Source organism: Neolamprologus multifasciatus, chromosome 14 (genome assembly GCF_963576455.1).
Source record: "Neolamprologus multifasciatus chromosome 14, fNeoMul1.2, whole genome shotgun sequence".
Lineage (NCBI taxonomy): Eukaryota > Metazoa > Chordata > Actinopteri > Cichliformes > Cichlidae > Neolamprologus > Neolamprologus multifasciatus.
The window spans coordinates 22,769,038-22,789,413 of record NC_140452.1 but is presented as its reverse complement, the minus strand read 5'-3'; the positions used below and the strand labels follow the sequence as shown (position 1 = coordinate 22,789,413).

The following is a 20,376-nucleotide window of genomic DNA, read 5'->3' as shown; positions in this document are numbered from 1 at the left end:
AACCACACCTCTCCTGAGCAAAATCATTATAAGCCTGTGGGCGTTGATGTGATGACGTGGAACAGAGTTCAATACAAACAAAGTGCTGCTAACACATGACTACTTTTTTGGGGGGGAGATGAAAGACAAGACAGTGAAGTTCAAATTTAGCTATACTAAATTCGGCCTTGACTTAGGACACATTAAACTAATCGGTATCTGGGGAAGTTTGTAACTATAAAGACAATAAAACTGTGGCCTTCTTGCACTAATTTAGAGGAAACACTGGAAGTTTTCATGTGATACCAAGGCAAAACAAAGATTCCATTTTTTCCACTGTGCATAAAGCCCTACGCTGGGACATGACAAAGAGTGCATGCTCTTCTAATCAGGCTAAACATGGATCAGTCTGCCCAAAACTAAGCCACAGTTCACTGATCAAAACTCTAAAGGCAGTGCCATTTTTCAGCCATGCTTGTTTTAACAGTGATACAGAATGTAAGCTGTTCCAACAGCACAAGTGCATCATGCTTGTTAACAATCTCTGTGTCTGTGGCAAAAAAAGACAGCACATACATCTGGAATAAAATCATGGCATGGTTAGATTTTTAGGATGTGTTGATTAATACATGACAATAGTGATCTCATTACTTAAGAACTTGGAATCTGGAGTTAATCTTCCATGTAGGATAGCTTTACCTTCTCCTTGATGTCCGCTTGTGTGGTGTCAGGCCTGGTACGGATAGTAAATGGGGATGCAAGCCTCAGTAGGATGCCTTGAAATGAGGGATCCATCTTAGGTGAGACAATCTCAAAACAGTCCCTGAACGAGAGGCTCCGGTAAGTCTCTATACGAGTCTGTTTCCTCAGTCCTTCCCCAAGCTGCAGTAGCTCCATGTGAGGCCCCAGGACAAGGTGAAACGGAAAGGCACGGCAAAACGTGGCCAGGCCAATGCGCAGATCACTAGGGTTGGTGGACATCGAGAGGGGGGGTCGTTTAGCGGTCGCCGAGGCGGCGTTGGGGAGGGAAGAGATGCAAAGAGGGCTGGTCTCCTGGATTTGGAAGGACAGGCAAACTGTCGGAGCAGTGGTTGGGAAAGGAGAGGGAGGGGATGGGGATGAGGAGGGTGAGGCAGTGGGAGACGCGGTCGGGGTCGGGGTCGTCGAGTCACAGTCTGTGTTTTCTGCATCTTTATTGGGCAACAAGGGAGTTAGAGGGGGCACCTCTTCCACCTCCACTTGTGAATGAAAGATACGCCTGGCAACAGCTCTGATCAACCCCGGCATGACCAACCCGACAACAGGGGCAGGGTTGAAGCAATGAAGAACCAATATTTTTCCTCCTCCATTTCTTTCTGCCTGATCTCCAACTTTGTCCAATTTTCTTCTGCCTTTGTCCTCCTCACGGGGGTCCTTACACTGGAAGGAGGGGCTCTCAGATGAGGCACGGCGCCCCGTAGAGGTGCGAATGTGTTCCAAAATGGCGTCAAAGCCATTGAAGAAATCCTGGAGGTTGCCACCCACAGCCCGAAGTACACGTTCATTTTCTTCAAAGCAGAGACCAAAGAACTCCTCTCCAAAATGCTCTCGCAGCTCACAGAATGGTACTCCTGGGACAGGGGGATGAGAAACACCAGTGTCAGCCATGCTGTATTGCACTCTTCTGAGGATGTAAACATAGTTTTGATATCATAGACAGTGAACTAAACAGCTAAACTATCAACATATTGGAGAAGATACTCTCCTGTTTTTGAAGAAGAAATATGCACTTTAATGTTTTGATGCCTACACGAGTATGATTTTCTGTTACAGCGGCAATTTATATAAAACCCAACGTTATCTTTGCTCCATGGTATGTTTAGACAGAGATTTAAATCCAGCAGAAAAAATCATTTCAGGGATATCGAGCAGAGAAAATCAGTGTTTTGAGTAATCAAACATCAAAGCTGTGCTAAAATAATTAATACAGATAAAATAAACATGTCGGGTGCTTGTTGGGTGACAGGAAAAAAATGGGATTAAAAGATTAGAAAAAAGTCAAAGCGACATTTGACGTAAATAAAACCTCAAAACAGGATAAAACTGTAAAAAATAAATAAATAAATATGGAAGAAAATCCACAGAATTTGTGAAGTATCATTAAAGACATCAAAAGCTCCGACTAAACAGGCTCACAGAAAAACACTGCGAACAGCACAGTCAGTGAATCCAGATTAGAGATTAATATAGTCTTCTGACGTAACAGAAGAAATTTTGGTACTCTTGTGCCTGAGAGTATATTCCAGTTGTCCAAGCAAAAGCCAAATCCTCTGCAGGACTCAGTGTTTCGCTTTATGTGACACAACTGCGTAATCTAAACACTAATTAGTTCTCCTTTACTTGTTTTTTGTTCGCTTTTTTGTACATGTCCTTGGCTGTTCTTGAAAAGCTCTATAAATAAAATGTATTATTATTATCATTATTATTATTATTAAGATGAACCATGATACAGGTATCAGTTATTTATGAGCTGATTTGTACTCTTCTTCCAACAGTCATGCGCTCAGGATGATGACCAAAAGAATGAAATCACAGATAAAAGAGGCCTAAATGGGGTTTTGTAAATGTTTCCTTTAAAAAAAAATGGGGCACCTTAGTGAAACGCCATTAGTGATCTATGAGGAAAAGAAAGCTAATGATGGATGATACCTTAGCTTAGCTCCAGTTTTTCTATTAGGAGCATTATAAAATTACTGCCAGTTTTGCTGGGAAAGGAGAGGCATGGTGAGGACAAAAGTTTGAGTATAGACTATATGAATGTCACAGCTGGAGACCACAGCAGAGTACATTTTTGACCAAGAAGTACATAAAACTTGGATTGATTTGATTACAGAATCCATTTCCCTCCAAGTGTAAACTGAAGAGTTGAATCAGCCCAAAGTTTAGAAATCATTCCTCAAATATCCTTGAGTTGATGTCTCTGACTTCAGCTTTTATTCTCACTGAAAATCGTTGGTGGGTTGGCAGCACAGAAACCAAAGAGTATTAATGAGCTGGATGCTTTTATCAGAAAGTAGCATAAAAAGAATGCATGAATGCGTTCTTGCTCATTACAGAAATTAAAGGATATGGTGGTTAGCACTGTTGTCTAACACCAAGAAGGTCCTGAGTTCGATTCCACCACCTGTGTTGAGTTTGCAGGTTCTCCCCTTGTTTGTGTGGGTTCTCTCTGGGTACTCTAGATTCCCACAGTCCAAAGACATGCAGTTAGTGAGGTTGGGTTAACTGGTAATTCTAAGGGTAGGATGCGAGAAGGATTACTTTTTACTGTTATCGCTAGAGTTAACGTTATGAACATAGTGGTGGTAATGGTTAAAACACTGCTTTGAATTGGACCCATGCAGAGTGTACAGATAGCTTCTAAAGCCAGTCAACACATAATAGCTATATACTGTCACCACGGGGCAGTGTCTGAAATAAGCAGTCTTTAAGCTAAACTGAGTGCAAAAAACATTGAAATGTGTCCACTACGAACAAAGTCTTTGCTTTTAAATGCTACTTTTTTCCACTGTCTCGTTCCTGTTAAGGCTCATTTTTTTTAGCCAGTAAGCATTTGACCTATGCTAGCATCATCCACGTTGAGCGAAGTGTCACTGGCGGGGCTTTTTTGGAAGACTACATGCTAGCACATTTGCATAGGCAAACACCTTCCCAAAACAGACATAAACGCCATACTGTAACACCGGCTTACCGAGAAAATGCAGAAAATCAGAACATTAAATTTTTTTTAAAAAAGACTCAAAGGACGTACGAGACTGTAGATGGAGGCAGGAGGAGATCTTAGATGTAACAGAGGGAAGAAGAAGCTGTACTGAGTGACTCACCAGGACAGTGTGCGTGCTTGCGTGTGTGTGTGTGTGTGTGTGTGTGCGTGTGTGTTTGATGGTGGGCATTGGAGACAGTAGAAGCCCCCATAGTGAGTCATACAGTGTGTGGTGGTGTGTGTTTGCTTATCCTTGTAAATAGTTGTATATTTGCGACTGCATGCACACTACCCATGATACCGCATCTCCTTTAAAAGGCTTAGAAGTGTCTATAATGTATTTTCCAAGTCAAGCCTCTGGGGGATGGTTCTGTGTATGTAAATGCACAAATAACTATGTTAATATTGAAGGACATGCAAATGGGGAGGGAAAAAACACAAAGGCAGGATCTGTGGCAAACACACTCCCATCTACCTTTATCTCATATACTTACCCAGTATGGTGGCCATGTATTGGAGGATTTGTAGAACATCCTCCTCTGAACCAGAATTCTCTAGAAATGGACATTTCTCCTCTCGTCTCTCCCCTCCAACTTCCTGACACCTGTAAAGGAAACAAACCAAACACATAAGTTATGGTGGTTCATCATGAATGGTCTCTGTGATGAGAAATTACATTTGCACTATTTTGGAAGGTTTAGGAGTGTGTTTATAGGAATTTTTGACCATTCTTCCAGAAGCACATTTGTGAGGTCACACACTGATATTGGACGAGAAAGTCTGGCTCACAGTCTCCACTCTAATTCATCCCAAACATGTTCTGTCGGGTTGCGATCAGGACTCTGTGCAGGCCAATCAAGTTCTTCCACACCATACTCACTCATCCATGTCTTAATGGACCTTGTTTTGTGCACTGGTGTGCAGTCATGTTGGAAAAGGAAGGGGTCATCCCTAAACTGTTCCTACAAAGTTGGGAACATTAAATTGTCTGAAATATTTTGGTATTCTGAAGCATTAAGAGTTCTTTTCACTGGAACTAAGGGGCCGAGCCCAACTCCTGAAAAGCAGCCCCACAGCATAATCCTTCTCCAACAAACTTTACACTTGGCAGAGGCACTAGCTGATTGGCTCGGGACTTTCAATGGTAATTGAGTACATATGTTTTTTTAGCATTTTCTGTGACCTGATGCATACCCTGCACACGTTCATATTTGCTGATCACTTAGCAGAGCCAGCAGAAGCAGATGGACAACAGAGAGGCATGGAAAAATGCTCAAGGTCACCTCAACAATGCAAATAAGGAATGTTTTTATTTGTCCACTTGTCAGACAGTTCAGAGGCCTTTTGCTCGCAAGCTTATTCCCTAATCTTTATGCCACAATTACATGCACTGTGATGCTCCAAAATTAGAGGCAAGATGAGTATTACTTGTGGGAATTCTGGTGATTACTTAATGAAGTAAATTCATTGAAGCAAGAAAATACCGAGTGACAACAACTGAGGCCAAAGTGTGAAAAGCAGAGTGGTCAGGAAAGTTAAAGAAAATAACAGTAGAAGTCCAGGTCACAGTCCAGGGTCTGTATCAGTATGCAGTGTATGCTTCGTGAACAACGCTTACTTGTGTTACGCCCGACTGAAGCCTCTCTACTGTGTCTTACAGTTTTGACAGGGCAGGATGGCGAGAGAGCCCGAGACAAGAGGTGAAGGAGTGTGTGTCTATATAGGTATGTGTGCGTGTGTTTGTCTGTCTGGCTTGTATTAGTGTGGCAGAAACAGAGGAAGAGAAGACAGCGGGGAGAACGGGAGATAGCAGAGACACGGGGAAGGTTCACAGGTTCTGAACAGGTGTGCGTATGAACATGTGTGACAGTGAGCCAAGTGAGAAAAACAAGGAAAAAAGAGAGAGAATGAGCGGCGGGGATACAGAGACAAGACAGCAGAAAGACAGCAAGTGACAGAAGAAGTTTCCACGCACCAGAGACCAATAAAGGAGAGAAAGAGAGACTGACTGCAAGCCAGCCTTACCTGATCTCCTGTTGTCTGTAGAACTGTAGAGTCCGCTGTAGAGCTTCCTGAACAGTCTGCGTCTGCAAGCAGAAGTGAAAAATATTAGAAAAGCTTTTTTTTTTTTTGTTTCTCCTCATCTGAATTAGTTTTTTATGATAAATGGCATGGCCCTTTAACTTCACGCTCTAATTTACCAAACTCCAAATTTTAACCAATAAAAATTTGTTCACGATTCATTGCTGATCTTTCAGTTGGTATTACACCTCAGCTTGAAAACATGCATGTAGATATGGACACATTTTAACATTTTTCATTTCCTTAACCAATTCTCCAGCTGTGCCAGCTGTCAGAGGATGACATGTGCCTCAGTTTACGCTTTATTTAGAATCACCAGCATGTCTTTGGTCTGTGGCCGTGTGGTTTTTCAGGGACACATGGACATTGATGCAAAAGTTTGACCAATTGTAAAATCCAATTCTATTTTGTTTTTGAAATCCATTGCTCTGATAGGATCGCACTAATTTTGCTTATTAAAAGGCACAATAAGATGGCAAGATGATAAAATAACCAGGTAGTTTAAAAATAAATAAATAATAATATTTCAATAAAATTCTTAGTAGAGAGCCTGTTAAAAAAAATTAATTGCTTTTTAAAATAGTCCACAGAGTCAGCTAAACAGGGTTGTGATGGTAAACTGTTTCACAGCCTTGGTGCCACAAACTGAAAGGCGCTGTCCCCCTGGTCTTCAGTCTGTGAATGAAGACAGCGAACAGCAGCGTATTTTGTAAGAAACTGAGATATATGATCTGGAGCCTGACCTGTACATTAGCACAGGAATTTTAAAACAAATAGGAGTGTTATGAGCTTGCTTGCTAGAATGTGTTAACAATCTGGCCGCAGCATTTTTAAAAAGTTTTCGACAACATGTACTGAAAACAAAGACCTAATGAAATCACATTTCACTGATTCTATCCATCCATCCTCTTATCGGCTTATCCAGCCGGGGTTAGGCAGGGTCGGTATCTATTCCAGCTGACGCCAGAGCAAGGGTACATCCTGGACAGCTCAACAATAATTTCAGTCCTTTTTCTTCTTCTTCTTCTTTTGTACAATGCATTTTCAAAACATGATCCAGTCTGATATAAAAAATCCAATCAGATTACTTGTGATCAAGTCAGCCTTGATGTGTAACTGTAGCCAAGATAGATTAATATGTAACAGGCTTTGTTTCCACTCAAGACCTTTTGCCATGTCACAGTACAGCACAGGTATGAATAACATTAACAATGGCTGAGGGGGGAGGGGGGGGGGCGGATAACTAGCCTCCATCCAAACTGATTTTTTCTATTCCCTTTTATATTGTTATCATCCAAATTTCAGCAAAAAAAAAACCCAAAACAATATTGTTAAATAAAAATGTCAAAATGACCATAACACAATGAGATTAACTGTCCGTGTCCATGTGTGTACAGCTGCTGTGTTTTGCGTTACTGACAGCGTAAGCTTGAGAGGGCGGGTCCAGTGTGATTATCTGTGGTACAGCTGAAATACAAGGCTGTAGTGACAATACTAGAACACAGTGTGCCAGCTGGAGAGGTCATTCTGAGGCCTCCACCCACTCCGGACTGTGTGTGTGTGTGTGTGTGTCTTGCAGACAGAGAGGGAATGACAAACATAAAGGCTAGTGAGTTGTGAACATGCAGCACAAAAAACATGAGAAATGATGAGAGGTAGTCAGGGAGCCAGGCTGTGTGTGCGTCATCAGGCGTTTTAAAAGGTGAACGCAGTTAGATGTCATATAGTAGCTAACCTGCATGTTAGCTGCTTAAAAAACACCTGCTGACACAAACACATTTTGTCACTTTTTAGCACCAGTTGGCCATACATGAGCCTAACAGCATGAGCACAACTCACAGATGAAAACACACCCAATGGGCTGTACTTTTCAAAAACCAATAGTGAAGAAAAACAACATACTTTCACTGTGTATTCATACAAAGCTTCTATATACAGCATAGTTGTGTATGTATGTGTGTTTTTTGTCATGTCTTCCTCTCGTCATCGCCAACTGGTCACGGCAGACGGCTGCCCCTCCCTCAGCCAGATTCTGTTGGAGGCTCTTCCTGTTAAAAGGGAGATTTTCCTTCCCACTGTCACCAAGTTCTTGCTCAAATGGTTGGGATTTACCTCACAACATAAAGCGCCTTGGACCAACGGCTCTTGTTATTTGGCGCTATATAAATAAAGTTGAAATGAATTAAATGTACGTACAGAACAGAACGAGTGTTTTCTCATGACAGCCTGACTCCTTTAAATGCATCTTTCATGAAGCTATTCACTGGCCACATTACATTATAATAATACTTACTGTAAACCTGGCCAAACACACAGGCACACACTGGTATCAGCCCTAAATGTGCAAACCTACTGTACACACTCATGATCATTAGTCTACATTGTTGCATCCCTGGCCTGTTTACTGTACACACATTAATCTCATTCAGTTACACAAAGGTGCTGAGATGGTAGGATTTGGTAAGCGTCAAGTTACCAAATCAAGATACCCAACTTGTTGCTGTGGGTTATTTAAACTCTCAGCTGGGAGCAACAGAACGATACTGAACGGGTGATAATGAACATGTTAAATTGCATACTATATAAAATGAAAACGACTCTGTATCTGCCTCATTCCTCTTTTCCTCTGCTTTCTTTCTCTCCCTATGAGATTGAATCCTCCTCTTTCACATGAATCTCCCTTTTCTGTCTGTGTGTGACTGACTCCCTATAACCCACAAAGACACACATATACAGGCACATTGGACCTGCTCCTTCTTTTCTTCTTTGATTGCATTTTCCTCCTCCAAATTTCCATTAGAGTGAACTGGTGTGGTCATGATGGTCATGAAGCAGCGGCTACTGGTGCTTCAACATCGATGGAAAGCAGCACTTCTAAAAAAAAATAGAAAGCCATACACCCCGATGAGACTGCGATTAACTCAGCATGAGATAATAAATGAGTGATGAGTAGTAAACCAGGTACAAAGTGAAACAGTTCTGTACCAATCGTTGCATTTTATCTGGATTTTAAGGCTCTCTCTGAGAACAGTTCAGCAGTTAATGTGACTATAAAGCGCGATAAGCGTAAGCATAATGCAGCCAGTGTCTCAGACACGACAGTGGAGTGAATATTTGATGACATCTAGCTGCTTCCTCTACAAAGGTTGAACACACTCATTGTAAATCACTTTAGAAAACCGTGTCTGACAAACGGATGGAAAGCAAAAACAAAACAGGTTTGAAAATTGTCACTACAAAGGTCGAACTACGCTTTGCACAGAGGTTTGTTCGGATACGGTTGCGCATCTGTTTGTTTTGAACTGTCCTGTTTTCTTCTACACTTTCACATTTCAAACCAGCCTCTGGACATGAGTCGAATAAAGCAGCCAATTTTCCCAACATGGAGGTCTGCACAATGCATGGTTGACATTTGGGAGTTGTGTGTGTGTGTGTGTGTGTCAACACGTCTGCAGGCCTCCTCCAGCCTGCATTTAACCACAACACTCTTCTCTAAGACGGCTTGTGGAGATTTTTCTTGTATATTTAAGGGAAACTAAATCTCAGCTTGCAGAGGTGAGGTAAACTCTGGTCACTTGGGGACAGCTATGCAGGAATAAAAGTCAATCCAAAGGAAATCATCCAGTGTAAGGCCTTTAATAAGTCAGTAACAACCTTCAGCCTTGATTACTCACAGGCCCATTAGCTGTTAAAATACTGTTATATGTCACAATTGCAGCTACTCAGATCCAGTTTCAGTAAAAAAAAAAATGTATCTGAACAAACACAGAGTTCATGAATTGTGCTTTTTTGTATACTTGGTACCTTTGTGTGTGTGTCTGTGTGATATCCCCTTTAGAACAGCTCCCACTCCTGTGCTATGCATGGTCATTTGGGTTGAGGAACCATGCTCTGCTTGTAGGTGGTGCTGTCAGCTAACATGTCTGCTAAACCTGTCTGCCTTAGCTTCTAGAGCTAAGGAGGAAATGTTCATCTTCTAAAAACTGTAATTTAACAGTACAAAAAACAACCATTTTAATGAAATAACAGCTGCATCTGATGTGATTATTGATTGTTTGGATTGTGATAGACTGTGTGGAATAGGAAATTGTGCTAATATTGACATGACTGCATCACACAGGTATTGCAGGTTGCATATCCATGAGGTTCCACCACACCCCAAAAGTGCTCTGTTGGATTGAGATCTGATGACTGTGGAGCTCATTTAAGTACACTGAAGTCACTGTGGTGTTCAAGAAACCAGTATGAAATTAAGTGCTTTGTGACATGATGCTCAGCTGGTACTGTAGCAAGAAACCCAAAATGACACCACCACCAGATGCAAGACAAGATGGATTCATACTTTTATCTTGTTTGCACCAAATTCCGACCCTTCATCTTTCATCCCTATTCTAATGCTCAGATTGAACTTCAGCAGGTCGTCTTGACCATGTCTACATGCCTAAATGCACTGATTTACCGCCACACAATTGGCTTAGATATCTGCACAAATGAGCAGTTAACCTCTTAAGCACCCACGCACCCAAAGATGGGAGCAAAAGGGAGGAGATTGCGGAGATCAGAAAACTGATGGAGGCTTAACAGCTTAAAGCAGTGTGTCTAATAAAGTGGCCAGTAAGTTTATTTATTAAAACATGAAGATTCCTCCACCAATTTGAATTAGCAGAGTCAGTACTTCATGACTCCTTATACAATATAAATGTGGGTAAAGAAGAGAAGATGACAGACAGCAGCAGGAAGGTAATCCTATAATTAATTAATTATGTAACAGGTAATCGATATTTGTAAGCAGTGTAGCTTCCAGCAACACTGATCTACTCTTTAAGGATTTACACTCTAGGACGTACTCTAGAGTTTCACTTTTTTCATATCTGTGACCAACACTCAGGGCTGATCAGCATTACAGGTCACAAAGCTAATGGCCACCCTTCATGTGTGTACACAAAACTAAGCGCACAAGAAACAGGCAGAGCGTTTGACCACATGTAATTGTGGGTGAGCACGGATGTATCTGCGTGTGTTATTTCTTCTAGGTCAGTGTGAAGACAACCACAGAGAGCACGCTCTGTTCCGTCGGTCACGGTCCAGTGCAATCAGTAGTCGACACTGCTTCTGCACGCACCCATTGTGTGCTTGAGCAGAGTTTGTGTGAGAGGGAGAACAAAAAAGATAATAAACAACGTGTTGTTTGATCAGTCAGTGAGTTAATTTGCATATGTATGTCGCTACTTACGGCTCCATTTTAATCCCTCCCCATTCCTGTTTCTTTCCCTCCCTACATTTCCATAGTAAAGAAACATGGTAAGGAGACATTTACTCCACGGCTTTTTGGTAGAGCTGCTCTAACACACAAATACCCATCAGACCTTGGACATTTTCCCTTTTTCTGTGATCAAAGCACATCATAATGACCTGTGTGCATGCCAAACTGTTGCATATTATTGCAAAAAAAAACACATACATGCATGTAGACACACACACACAGTTCCACAGAGTCATCCACATGTACAGTAAATGCTGGATATTACCATCATTGAGTGTTATACTAATCAGTCTTTAAGTGTTCCCTCTTCCCTATTTTTTCATAGATCTATTAAAGATCAGGGCCAGTAAGAGCTGCAGCTGAGAGTTGAAGCTGGCTCTCACTGATCCTCTCCAATATACACCAACTTCAGTTTTTTTCACCTATGCTATTGAATATTATTATTTTGTGAGGTTATGCCTGGCCATTGAAAAAAAAAGAAAAGAAAAGCAGACAATCGCTGCTCTTCTGCATCGATTTCACCACAACATCTATTTCTCGCAGGAGTGGGAGCACGAGAGCTGAGTGTTTGCAATTTGGAGAAACCTATTCCCAAATCCAACCGTAGCCTGATGAAAACACAGGAGTGCTCTTGCTCCGTGGAGTACACACAGATCTTGTAACCATATGAGAGCAGATTAGAAGCAAAGACTGTTATGTATTGTATACCTAATGGTCATCTATTCAGCTATTATACTTATCTCTGTCCAAGTGGAACAAGATGTTACCGCTGGGATGCTTTGTCATCCCAGCGGTAACATCTGACAAAGCTTTATTCTTCATTAGTCCCCCAACAGATCACAAACAAGACAAGACTATACAGTGCTGCTGCCTTCATTTTCACCATTTCAGGCCATTTTGACTGTCAAGAAAAAAAATCCCCATTACATCCATGTCTTTGATCCCTAAAATCTACTCAGGGATAAAAGGAACAAGGACTGTGAAGTTTGAGGTATTTTTTAAAATAAAAACACTGAACCTAGTGCCGGTACCAAAGGGAATCAAGCATAGGCTGTATATAAACAATGGACAACGCCACTGACATTTGTGGACTTACATTTTGATGATTTGAGTTGACCTCATCACCATCACAGCTCCCATGATCATCATTGGGAGACACAATAATCGAAAGACAGCCACACCAGTGCTGTATTCTGTATGTTTACCCCTGGGTAAACATACAGAATACACGTATCATTGCTATTCTGTATTTTACTGTTAAGCCCAACAACCTCAACAGCCTCTTCTACCTCACGAATTCTTCACCACTGCTACTGATCAGATGGCTTCAAATATCCTCCAGTCCAATCTCGGGCTCAGCCCTGACTGCTACTCTAAGCTGGTCAGTTGTAAGCAATATCAAATTTTGATTTTGACTCACATCTCAAAGCTTATCCAGTCCAGATTCTTACATCTAAGATCCGCCTTCAGCTGGTCTGCTTTTCACTTCTCTTTATGCTTCTCTTCACTGGGTTCCATTAAAGCTCAGAATCTGTGTTAAAACTTTATTAATAACTATTAAAGTCCTACATGGCCATGCTCTTGCTGCTATATAGCAGATCTACTGAGCCCGGTTTCTCTAATCATTCAATCGGGACCTCTTAACTGTTACACACTCCATTTTAAAACCAGAGGCGATCGCACTTTTTAGGTTGCAATGCCTAAAGTTTTGGATCAGCCATCCTCAGCCCTGAATGCTATAAACTGCTGAAAATTCATTTTTATATATTGTCTTTTCCTTAATTTTTATATTTTTGGCTTTGGTTTGATTCTAATACATGCATGGAAGTATGCATGTGGGACTAGAAGTATGACCTTATGTTTGACTGTATGCTGGGAACTGAAAACTTATCTTTAATGTGTGGTTTTATCCAAACATTGCAGCACTTTGTAATTGTGTGTTTTAAAAAGTGCTGTAAACATAAGTAATGTAGAATGAACATCACGCTGTATTCAGTAAGACTTAAGTAAGTGAAGCTATAAACTCGTAAAGGAAGTGTTTACTGAGGTGCTAAATCACGACACGAGGAGTCGTCTTTAGTCTTGGATACGTTTGTTTTTGCAAAACAGACGAGTCACGGTTTGCTGGTTATTAGCAAAAAAAAACCAACACAAGTTTAACACAATTTTGCATTAGAGCATATCAGGACCTGGAAGTTAATTCCATATTTTACACACAGTCTATGGAGTCAATGTGGCACTCCATTTATCCATCCATCTTCTTTGGTTTATTCAAGTCACAGTCATGGGGGTGCTGGAGCCGATCCCAGCTGTCATAGGGTGAGAGGCAAAGTAGACCGTGGACATGTCTCCGGCCCGTCTCAAGTCTCAGCAGCACACTTTGTGGCTCAAAGTCTTCAGCTTGTGTCTAATTCACTTCCCACTCATGTTAAACCATGGCCAAACTATCACAAACTACTCAGGTTCATAATATTTTCGATTTTCAGCATGAAATTGCAAAGTCACAAACCAATGACCAAATACTCAGGATAGATACATATTTCACTCACAACACAGCAAGAAGACTACTCTTGCGCTGATTTTGTAGTTTTTAGAGTTGGGCAATGTCTACTGAACTCCTTCATGACAACATTTACAGTTCAATATCCTAAACAGGCATCAGGATGTAACAACAGACTACTTGCAATAAACGCACTATAGTATTTTTAAATTATTTTTATGCACCTAAACTAACATGTTTTTACTGAAGCACTGTGGCTAAATAAGCTTCTTTTATATATGAGCAAATCAGGTACAAGGAGACATTCACAACAGTCATCCTATTCCTCGATTTGTTGTTTTATTCCCCAGTTTATTCGTAGCATGCACATTTTTCTGGTGTTTACAAATATCTCTAGGAAATATCTTCTCTGTCCAGACAGAAGTTTGGAATAGGTGAGTGCTTAAGGGTTTAAGCACTCACCTATTCCAGTTTTAAGGCACCAAAAAGCAACATTATGGTGACATTGATAATATGCAAATACCTTAATATCTTAAGTATTGGAGATTGTGGTATAATTTATTTAAAAGCTGATGTCCTGTCCCCAACTGGTACTTTTGTTTTGTCCACATCTGTCTGTCCATCTGTTTACTTATTTTCTATTGTTGAGTAACTACAGAACAACAGATGCAATCAAATCCCAAACCGATGTACCATCGCCAGGGACAGTGCAATAGCAGATTCCCTAATAACACGCCATCCATCACAATCGCACTCAGTTCTAATAGCGGTTTTATTGTATTACAGCCTGTCACACAACTGAGACACGCAGACACAGCAGCAGGCTCATTCGCCACACTCCCAGCATCCTCGCATACACACAGATGAGCCATGGGCATCGCTCTCTCTCTCTGTCTCTCTCTAACTCACAACAACATATTTATTATATAATCAGCCAGATGATTCAGGCTATCAGAGGTGAAGGATGAAAAGAGGCTTTTTTAGTAGACAGCACAGCACACATCCTATCATGATGTAAGAAAAGACATTGTCTGGGTTTTTGGGAGTAACACACTAATGTGGAGAGGCTTGAATGTTGTTGTTGGGTTGTTTTTGTTCCCTCTGAACTTTGGAGACATCTCTGAGCAGTGAAATAAATGCATCAGGATATTTGACCATGCTGGTTTTTAAATTACAGGTTTCATCTTCAGGAGACCTGATTTGGTCAGTAATTGACCTAATTGTATGACAAACGAGGCGTTTTTTAATGATTTAGAAGAATACTTTATCGTTTACACAAATTCACACACACTTTAAGTCCCTGATGTGACCTATATTCTGACTGCAGGAGGCAAAATGCACCTGAATCACCGCAACTTTCTTTAGAAACATGTTAAAGACAATTGATTAAGTCACGGTGAAGCTTTTTCACACTTGTTTGAAATCCTACCGTGGGTGAGGTCAGCCGCCTCAGGCTCTCCCCCAGCGAGTCGAGGTTCACCCTTCTCCTCCTGGTGACCCTCTTGTGGGGTCCGCCGGGTGCTTGCTCTTCACCCGCCGGGCACACGGTCCTCTCGGCGGGGCTGCGGCCGTTCCAGAGCACCGCTCTGTGGGAGGAGGGGAAGGAAGAGAAGGGGCACCCTCGGATCTCCTCCGCCGGCTCCAACCCGCCGTCCCCTCCGTCTCCCCCGGGGCTTTCGAGCCCACAGTCCGAGCCCACCGAGCTGCTGAACGACTCGGAGGAGATCTTGCGCGACGACGAGGACATGGTGGTGGTTGTGCTGCTGAGAAGAAGAGGAGGAGGAGGAGGATGGTGATGATGATAACAGTGGCGGTGTTAAGGATGAGGATGATGCTACAGTCGGCTCCGTACCACGTCCACCTGTACACCGGGGAGTCATCAGATAGTGGGGGGAGGGAGGGCTGGCTGGTTGAGAGGAAAGGCTTGTGTGTATGTGTGTGTGTGATTATGCGCGCATGCTGTGTCGGTGTGCGGGTGAGATAATGTCCAGTCCTGCCCGTGTCTGTGTATGCATATGAGACGCGTCTGCCTGCGTGTGAGACGCGGGGAAAGAGAGAGAGAGGAGGGGGTGAGGTCGACTGAGAGCGAGAGCACTAACGGCACGCAAACATTTATGAAGGGGGAGGGTATCACCTCTTTAAAACCGTCCTCCGTTACCCCCCTAAAAAACGTCCTCCTCGCCGCTCCCCCGGGTGGCCAAACACTCCAGCGGATGCTTCCAATTAAAAATGAGGAGCGGAAGAATTCATCACGCCCGGCAACAGTGTTTATTTTTAATAAAAGACGCAACTATTTTGAAGGATATGTCCCCCTAATTGCCGAAACTGCAGAGCATAACGCGCTGGTCCACCGATAATCCAAACACATGGTAATTATTCCTCTTGCACGCGGGAGGTTTTAACAGCATCAGAAAAAAATGTAGCGTATCTTCCTTTTTTTCTCCTCACACTGCCCAGAAATCCCCAAAGTCACCGCAGATGTGAGATGCGTCTGCTTCCCTCTCTCTCCTCCTCCTCCTGCTCTTAGTCCTCTACGACAGCGGTTCTCTTGTTGGTCCTCCAGCAGCTAACCGCAGCCCGGGCATTCCTCCATCTTTTTATTTTCGCTCCTTCACGGCAGCTCCTTGGCCCTTTTTTTGTTGCTTTAAGAAGTGGCCGGTGTAGAGGTGAGCTGGAAAGGTAAAAGCGCGAGAGAGTGAGCGCGAAAGGTGAGCCAGCAGTAGCAGCACGCGCCAGCGGTGCTTCTAATCTGCGAAGCACGCGCTGTGAAGTACGCGTCAACGCGCTACTCTGCGCTGGAAAACAAACCAGAGCCAATCGATAGACAGAGTTGGGCAATGTCATAGTCTTGGTACTTTAGTTTATTTTTGTATTACATTTTTTTATTTTGTATTTATTGTTATTTTTATTTATTGTTTATTATTAGGTTTTTCGTATTAGGAATTAGAGCCATTTTCATACATACCCCCCCCCCACACACACACACACACTCACGCACACGCACACATTGGACAAAAGTAATTGGACAATGACAAACTGACATAACTGAAAAGCAGTTAACTAGTTAGTAGGTCGCTGGTTCGCTTCCTGACTGCTCAAGCCTTCATGGGATGTTAGATAGACGCACTGAAAACAGTGTTTGTGTGAAGGAGTTATGTTGTATAAAGTGCTCGGGAAAAGCGTTAAATGAAAAGGCGCCAAGTGAGGGCTGTTCCCTAAAATAGCTAGCAAAAGTAGCTCATAAGATTATAAAGGGACCTGGGCTTCCATTTCAGTGAGTGTGGGAAGCACATCCCCCATGAAGGATATACTACCAATGCTTTGAATGCACCGGATAGTCTTCATTAAACTCTAAATGTTAATTAATACAGAATAAGTATTGATCATTTTTGATCCCAACACTGCCATTTTCACTTTTAATAAAATAGATTTAAATCACTGTGGTTGTGTGTTTTCAGATCTTAAGTAAAAAGTGGCGTTACCTTGGATGAAAGCAGATGTTTTCTCCAAAAATAAAAAGCACAAAACATGCTCTCTAAAACAGTAATTAAAGACAAATCAACTATTCATTCATCTCAAATAGGCTATTTATACATTCTCAATTGATCTGTAGTTCAAATGTGTTGTAGACTCTACTGTGAATGTGTGTAATATGAACACCATGTAAAGTATTAAAGACAATCATTTTGTTTAAAATTATGTTAGTTTGTCCATTTACTTTTGAGCAACCGGAAAAGGGGGGAAATATAAAAATGGTTCTAATTAGTACACAGTGAATGCAATACTTTTACATTAAATGAATTAAAGATGGAAGTCTCCATACTGTCATTAACATGGTTTCATAATTGTGAAATCTTGGCAGACAACAGTCTGCTCCTCAATTAACTAACAGGAAATGGCACTCGAGCAGCATCTGATTGTAATCAAACAACAGCCATGGTCAATAAGCCAGGTCTGTGGCAATGTGCCAGATATGTTCAGTTCGGGTTTACATGGACAAACATGGCTCCAAAGGGTGATAATGGAGCTCGCGGCGGTGGCACATGCTTGCTGTATCTGATCAGAGAACAGAATGACGATCAGTCTGGCGCTAACAACAGTCGCGACCTTGACCTCTATTAGCAGATCATGTTCATTAATGGCCCCAATGGACCAATCAGAAAGACACTGAGTCAGACAGACATAGTGCATGTATATGCTCACACACCCTAACACGATTTCCTGAAGGTGCGCGCTAATTCATTTGACTTTCTGGAGCAGTGTGACCCCAATCCACTGCATATCATTTTATTTTTTCTCTTCTCTCTAACTCACACCCACACACTTTCTCTTGTGCATTGACAACCACACACACACACACACACACACACGCACGCCTTCTTTTTTCTTTCCTTATCTGTCTGCATCAGTCTGCCATCCATCAGTCATAATGTGGGCATTTAATAAAGCCAACACTACAATAGAATAAATGATGTTCCAAAGGAGATAAGCCTACCAGCTGAGAGACTGCCTCGAGCTGGCTGCCAGCCATCTAAAGCTAAGTACAGACAGGGCAACAGATCACTGACTGTGCTATCATGGAAGCAGAACAGATAGAAAGGGCAACTCTTGAAATACTGTGGTAATCTTCTTCAATAGGCGCATGTAACACGGATGCCATTAGACAATAGAAATGTTATCATTGAAATAACGGATGAAGCAATCCAACCTTGAGTGTCCTTGGCACAGCTCCTTGCTTTTCCTACAGAATTAAAAATGGATTGATGGATGCACAGTACGTGTTCGCAATGGTGGATGCACGGGCTGACAGATGAGGTCGGACTGGAGTCTACGTGGAGTATGATGTGATCTGTGGTGAGAGTGGGGAGCAGGGGGAAGACAGTCTGGAGAGGTGGAGGTATGCACTGGACAGAAGAGGAATGAAAGTCAGTAGAAGTAAAACAGATTACGTCTGTGAAGGTTCTCAGTCATCCAGGTCATCGTAGTCTAAGGAGCTTGGAAAGAAAAGCGTCTGGACTTCTTTGAGTTGCTTGAAGACGTTTCACCTCTTATCCGAGAAGCTTCTTCAGTTCTAAGGTCAAATGGTGGGGAGTCCCAGATTTAAACCCAGTGGGAATTTCCCCCCAAAGAGGGACAAAGGACCCCCCGATGATCCTCTACCTAATCACATGAGCCAAGGTGTGAAAGCGGGTGTAGGTCACAATCAGCCAGGGTTTTGGGTGAGCTCACTGAAACCTGGCCCCACCCTATCATGTGATTTCCTGAGGTCAGATGGCCCAGGATGTGAGTGGGCGTTAAGGCGTCTGGGAAGGAATCTCAAAACTGGATTATAGATGGCAGAGAGTTGGTGTCGTAAACCACCGCCTCTGTTCAAAGATGGTCGCTCACAGTGGACATAGATGGCTTCTTTCACTCCTCTTTCAAACCATCTGTCCTCTCTGTCCAAAATGTGAACATTGGCATCCTCGAAAGAGTGACCTTTGTCCTTAAGATGCAGATGGACTGCTGAGTCTTGTCCTGTGGAGGTGGCTCTTCTATGTTGTGCCATGCGCTTGTGAAGTGGCTGTTTGGTACCTCCAATGTAGAGGTCTGGGCATTCCTCGCTGCACTGTACAGCATACACCACGTAACGTGCAAAAGAGGGGTGACGGCACGCAGGGTGGAGTGGGTGGAGAAAAGTGAATTTATGAAAATGACTAAAAAGCATCTTGTGATGAGTTTTCAGGCAACAGCCAACCCTGGAAAATAAATAGTTTTAACTCTTCATATGGGCGAAGTTACGAGTACATTAAAAATGCATAAATCTGAGTGACATGATCTTAAAAGATGAAAGGGAACACTTGCACCATGGCTCTTTCTACTCAGACCACACGTGTCTTCTGACCTGACCTCAATTACGATCCCTGGAAAGTTGCGCATCTGTATTTTGCATGACTGATGAAATCTATCTGCAGAAAAGACAGAGGCAGAACTATAAACTGCCACAACGGCCCACTCAAAACCAGCTTTCCAGTAGTTCATTCCACAGTACTGCACACCAGCAGACTCAAAAGATAAAAACAATACCAGCCATACTGTCACACAATTTAACCAGTGCAGTACAACACTGTACACACAGGTACATGAGGGTTAAATACGAAAGAAAGAAATGAACTAGCATATTCTGCATGCATAGTCACCTATCATCTGAGATACAACCCTAACATATTGACAGGGAGTCTAAAACACACACACACAGAATGAGAAGTATTTAAATCCATACTTGTGAAATGGAGCAAAAACCCACATATAGACAAAGCCACACAGGAAACAGCATCACTAAGTTTAAGCCAGTAAAGGATGAAATGCGTGTAGTTATGGAATGCACGAAGATAAGAAAGGTTCAGGCCCATGGCACACACCAGTGAGTCATGCCTTTAAGATCCTTTCGTTCTGCTGCGCGTGTGTCTGTGGCGAGCGCTGCTAAGCAGGCATGTCAGTTTCAATTTTGTGACGCAGAAGACATACACTCATGTTATTGTCTTATCTCTCTGTCAAATATCTACCTCCTGTTTATACTGAGGCAGAGTGGGTGGGGGCGTAAATGAACCAAAAGCTACAGAAAATGCAACAGGATGGTGCCGGGGGTTTGCAGAATACCAGGAGTCAGGCCAGCTGAGGTAGAGACGGGAGAAGACAAATGGCTGATTTGGTCATAAATCTGCCAGAAGCCAATCTAATTGGCCATAACCGTACATCACTCCACGCCACTCTGACGCTATTAACCGTGAAACTGTGTCTCTCTGACACATGTACAATATTAACAACCTA

The 20,376-nt window shown here is 42.4% G+C and overlaps 1 protein-coding gene across 3 annotated transcripts in view; it reads right to left on the bottom strand.

Moving 5' to 3' along the window:
- The window catches only part of gucy1a2 (guanylate cyclase 1, soluble, alpha 2), a 67,431-nt gene extending 51,065 nt beyond the window's left edge, over positions 1–16,366 (bottom strand). Inside the window, exons 1-5 of one of the 3 annotated variants that reach the window (XM_085131480.1) lie at positions 15,419–16,364; positions 14,996–15,329; positions 5,747–5,808; positions 4,216–4,325; positions 679–1,589 (exon numbers count right to left, since the gene is read on the bottom strand). In XM_085131480.1, coding sequence (XP_084987606.1) covers positions 679–1,589; positions 4,216–4,325; positions 5,747–5,808; positions 14,996–15,313 — 1,401 coding nt within the window. In that variant the 5' untranslated portion in view covers positions 15,314–15,329; positions 15,419–16,364. Of the gene's footprint in view, positions 1–678; positions 1,590–4,215; positions 4,326–5,746; positions 5,809–14,995 lie in introns of all 3 variants that reach the window. The other 2 variants (XM_085131481.1, XR_014868834.1) reach the window with 2 other exon arrangements.
- Positions 16,367–20,376: the final 4,010 nt, after the last annotated feature.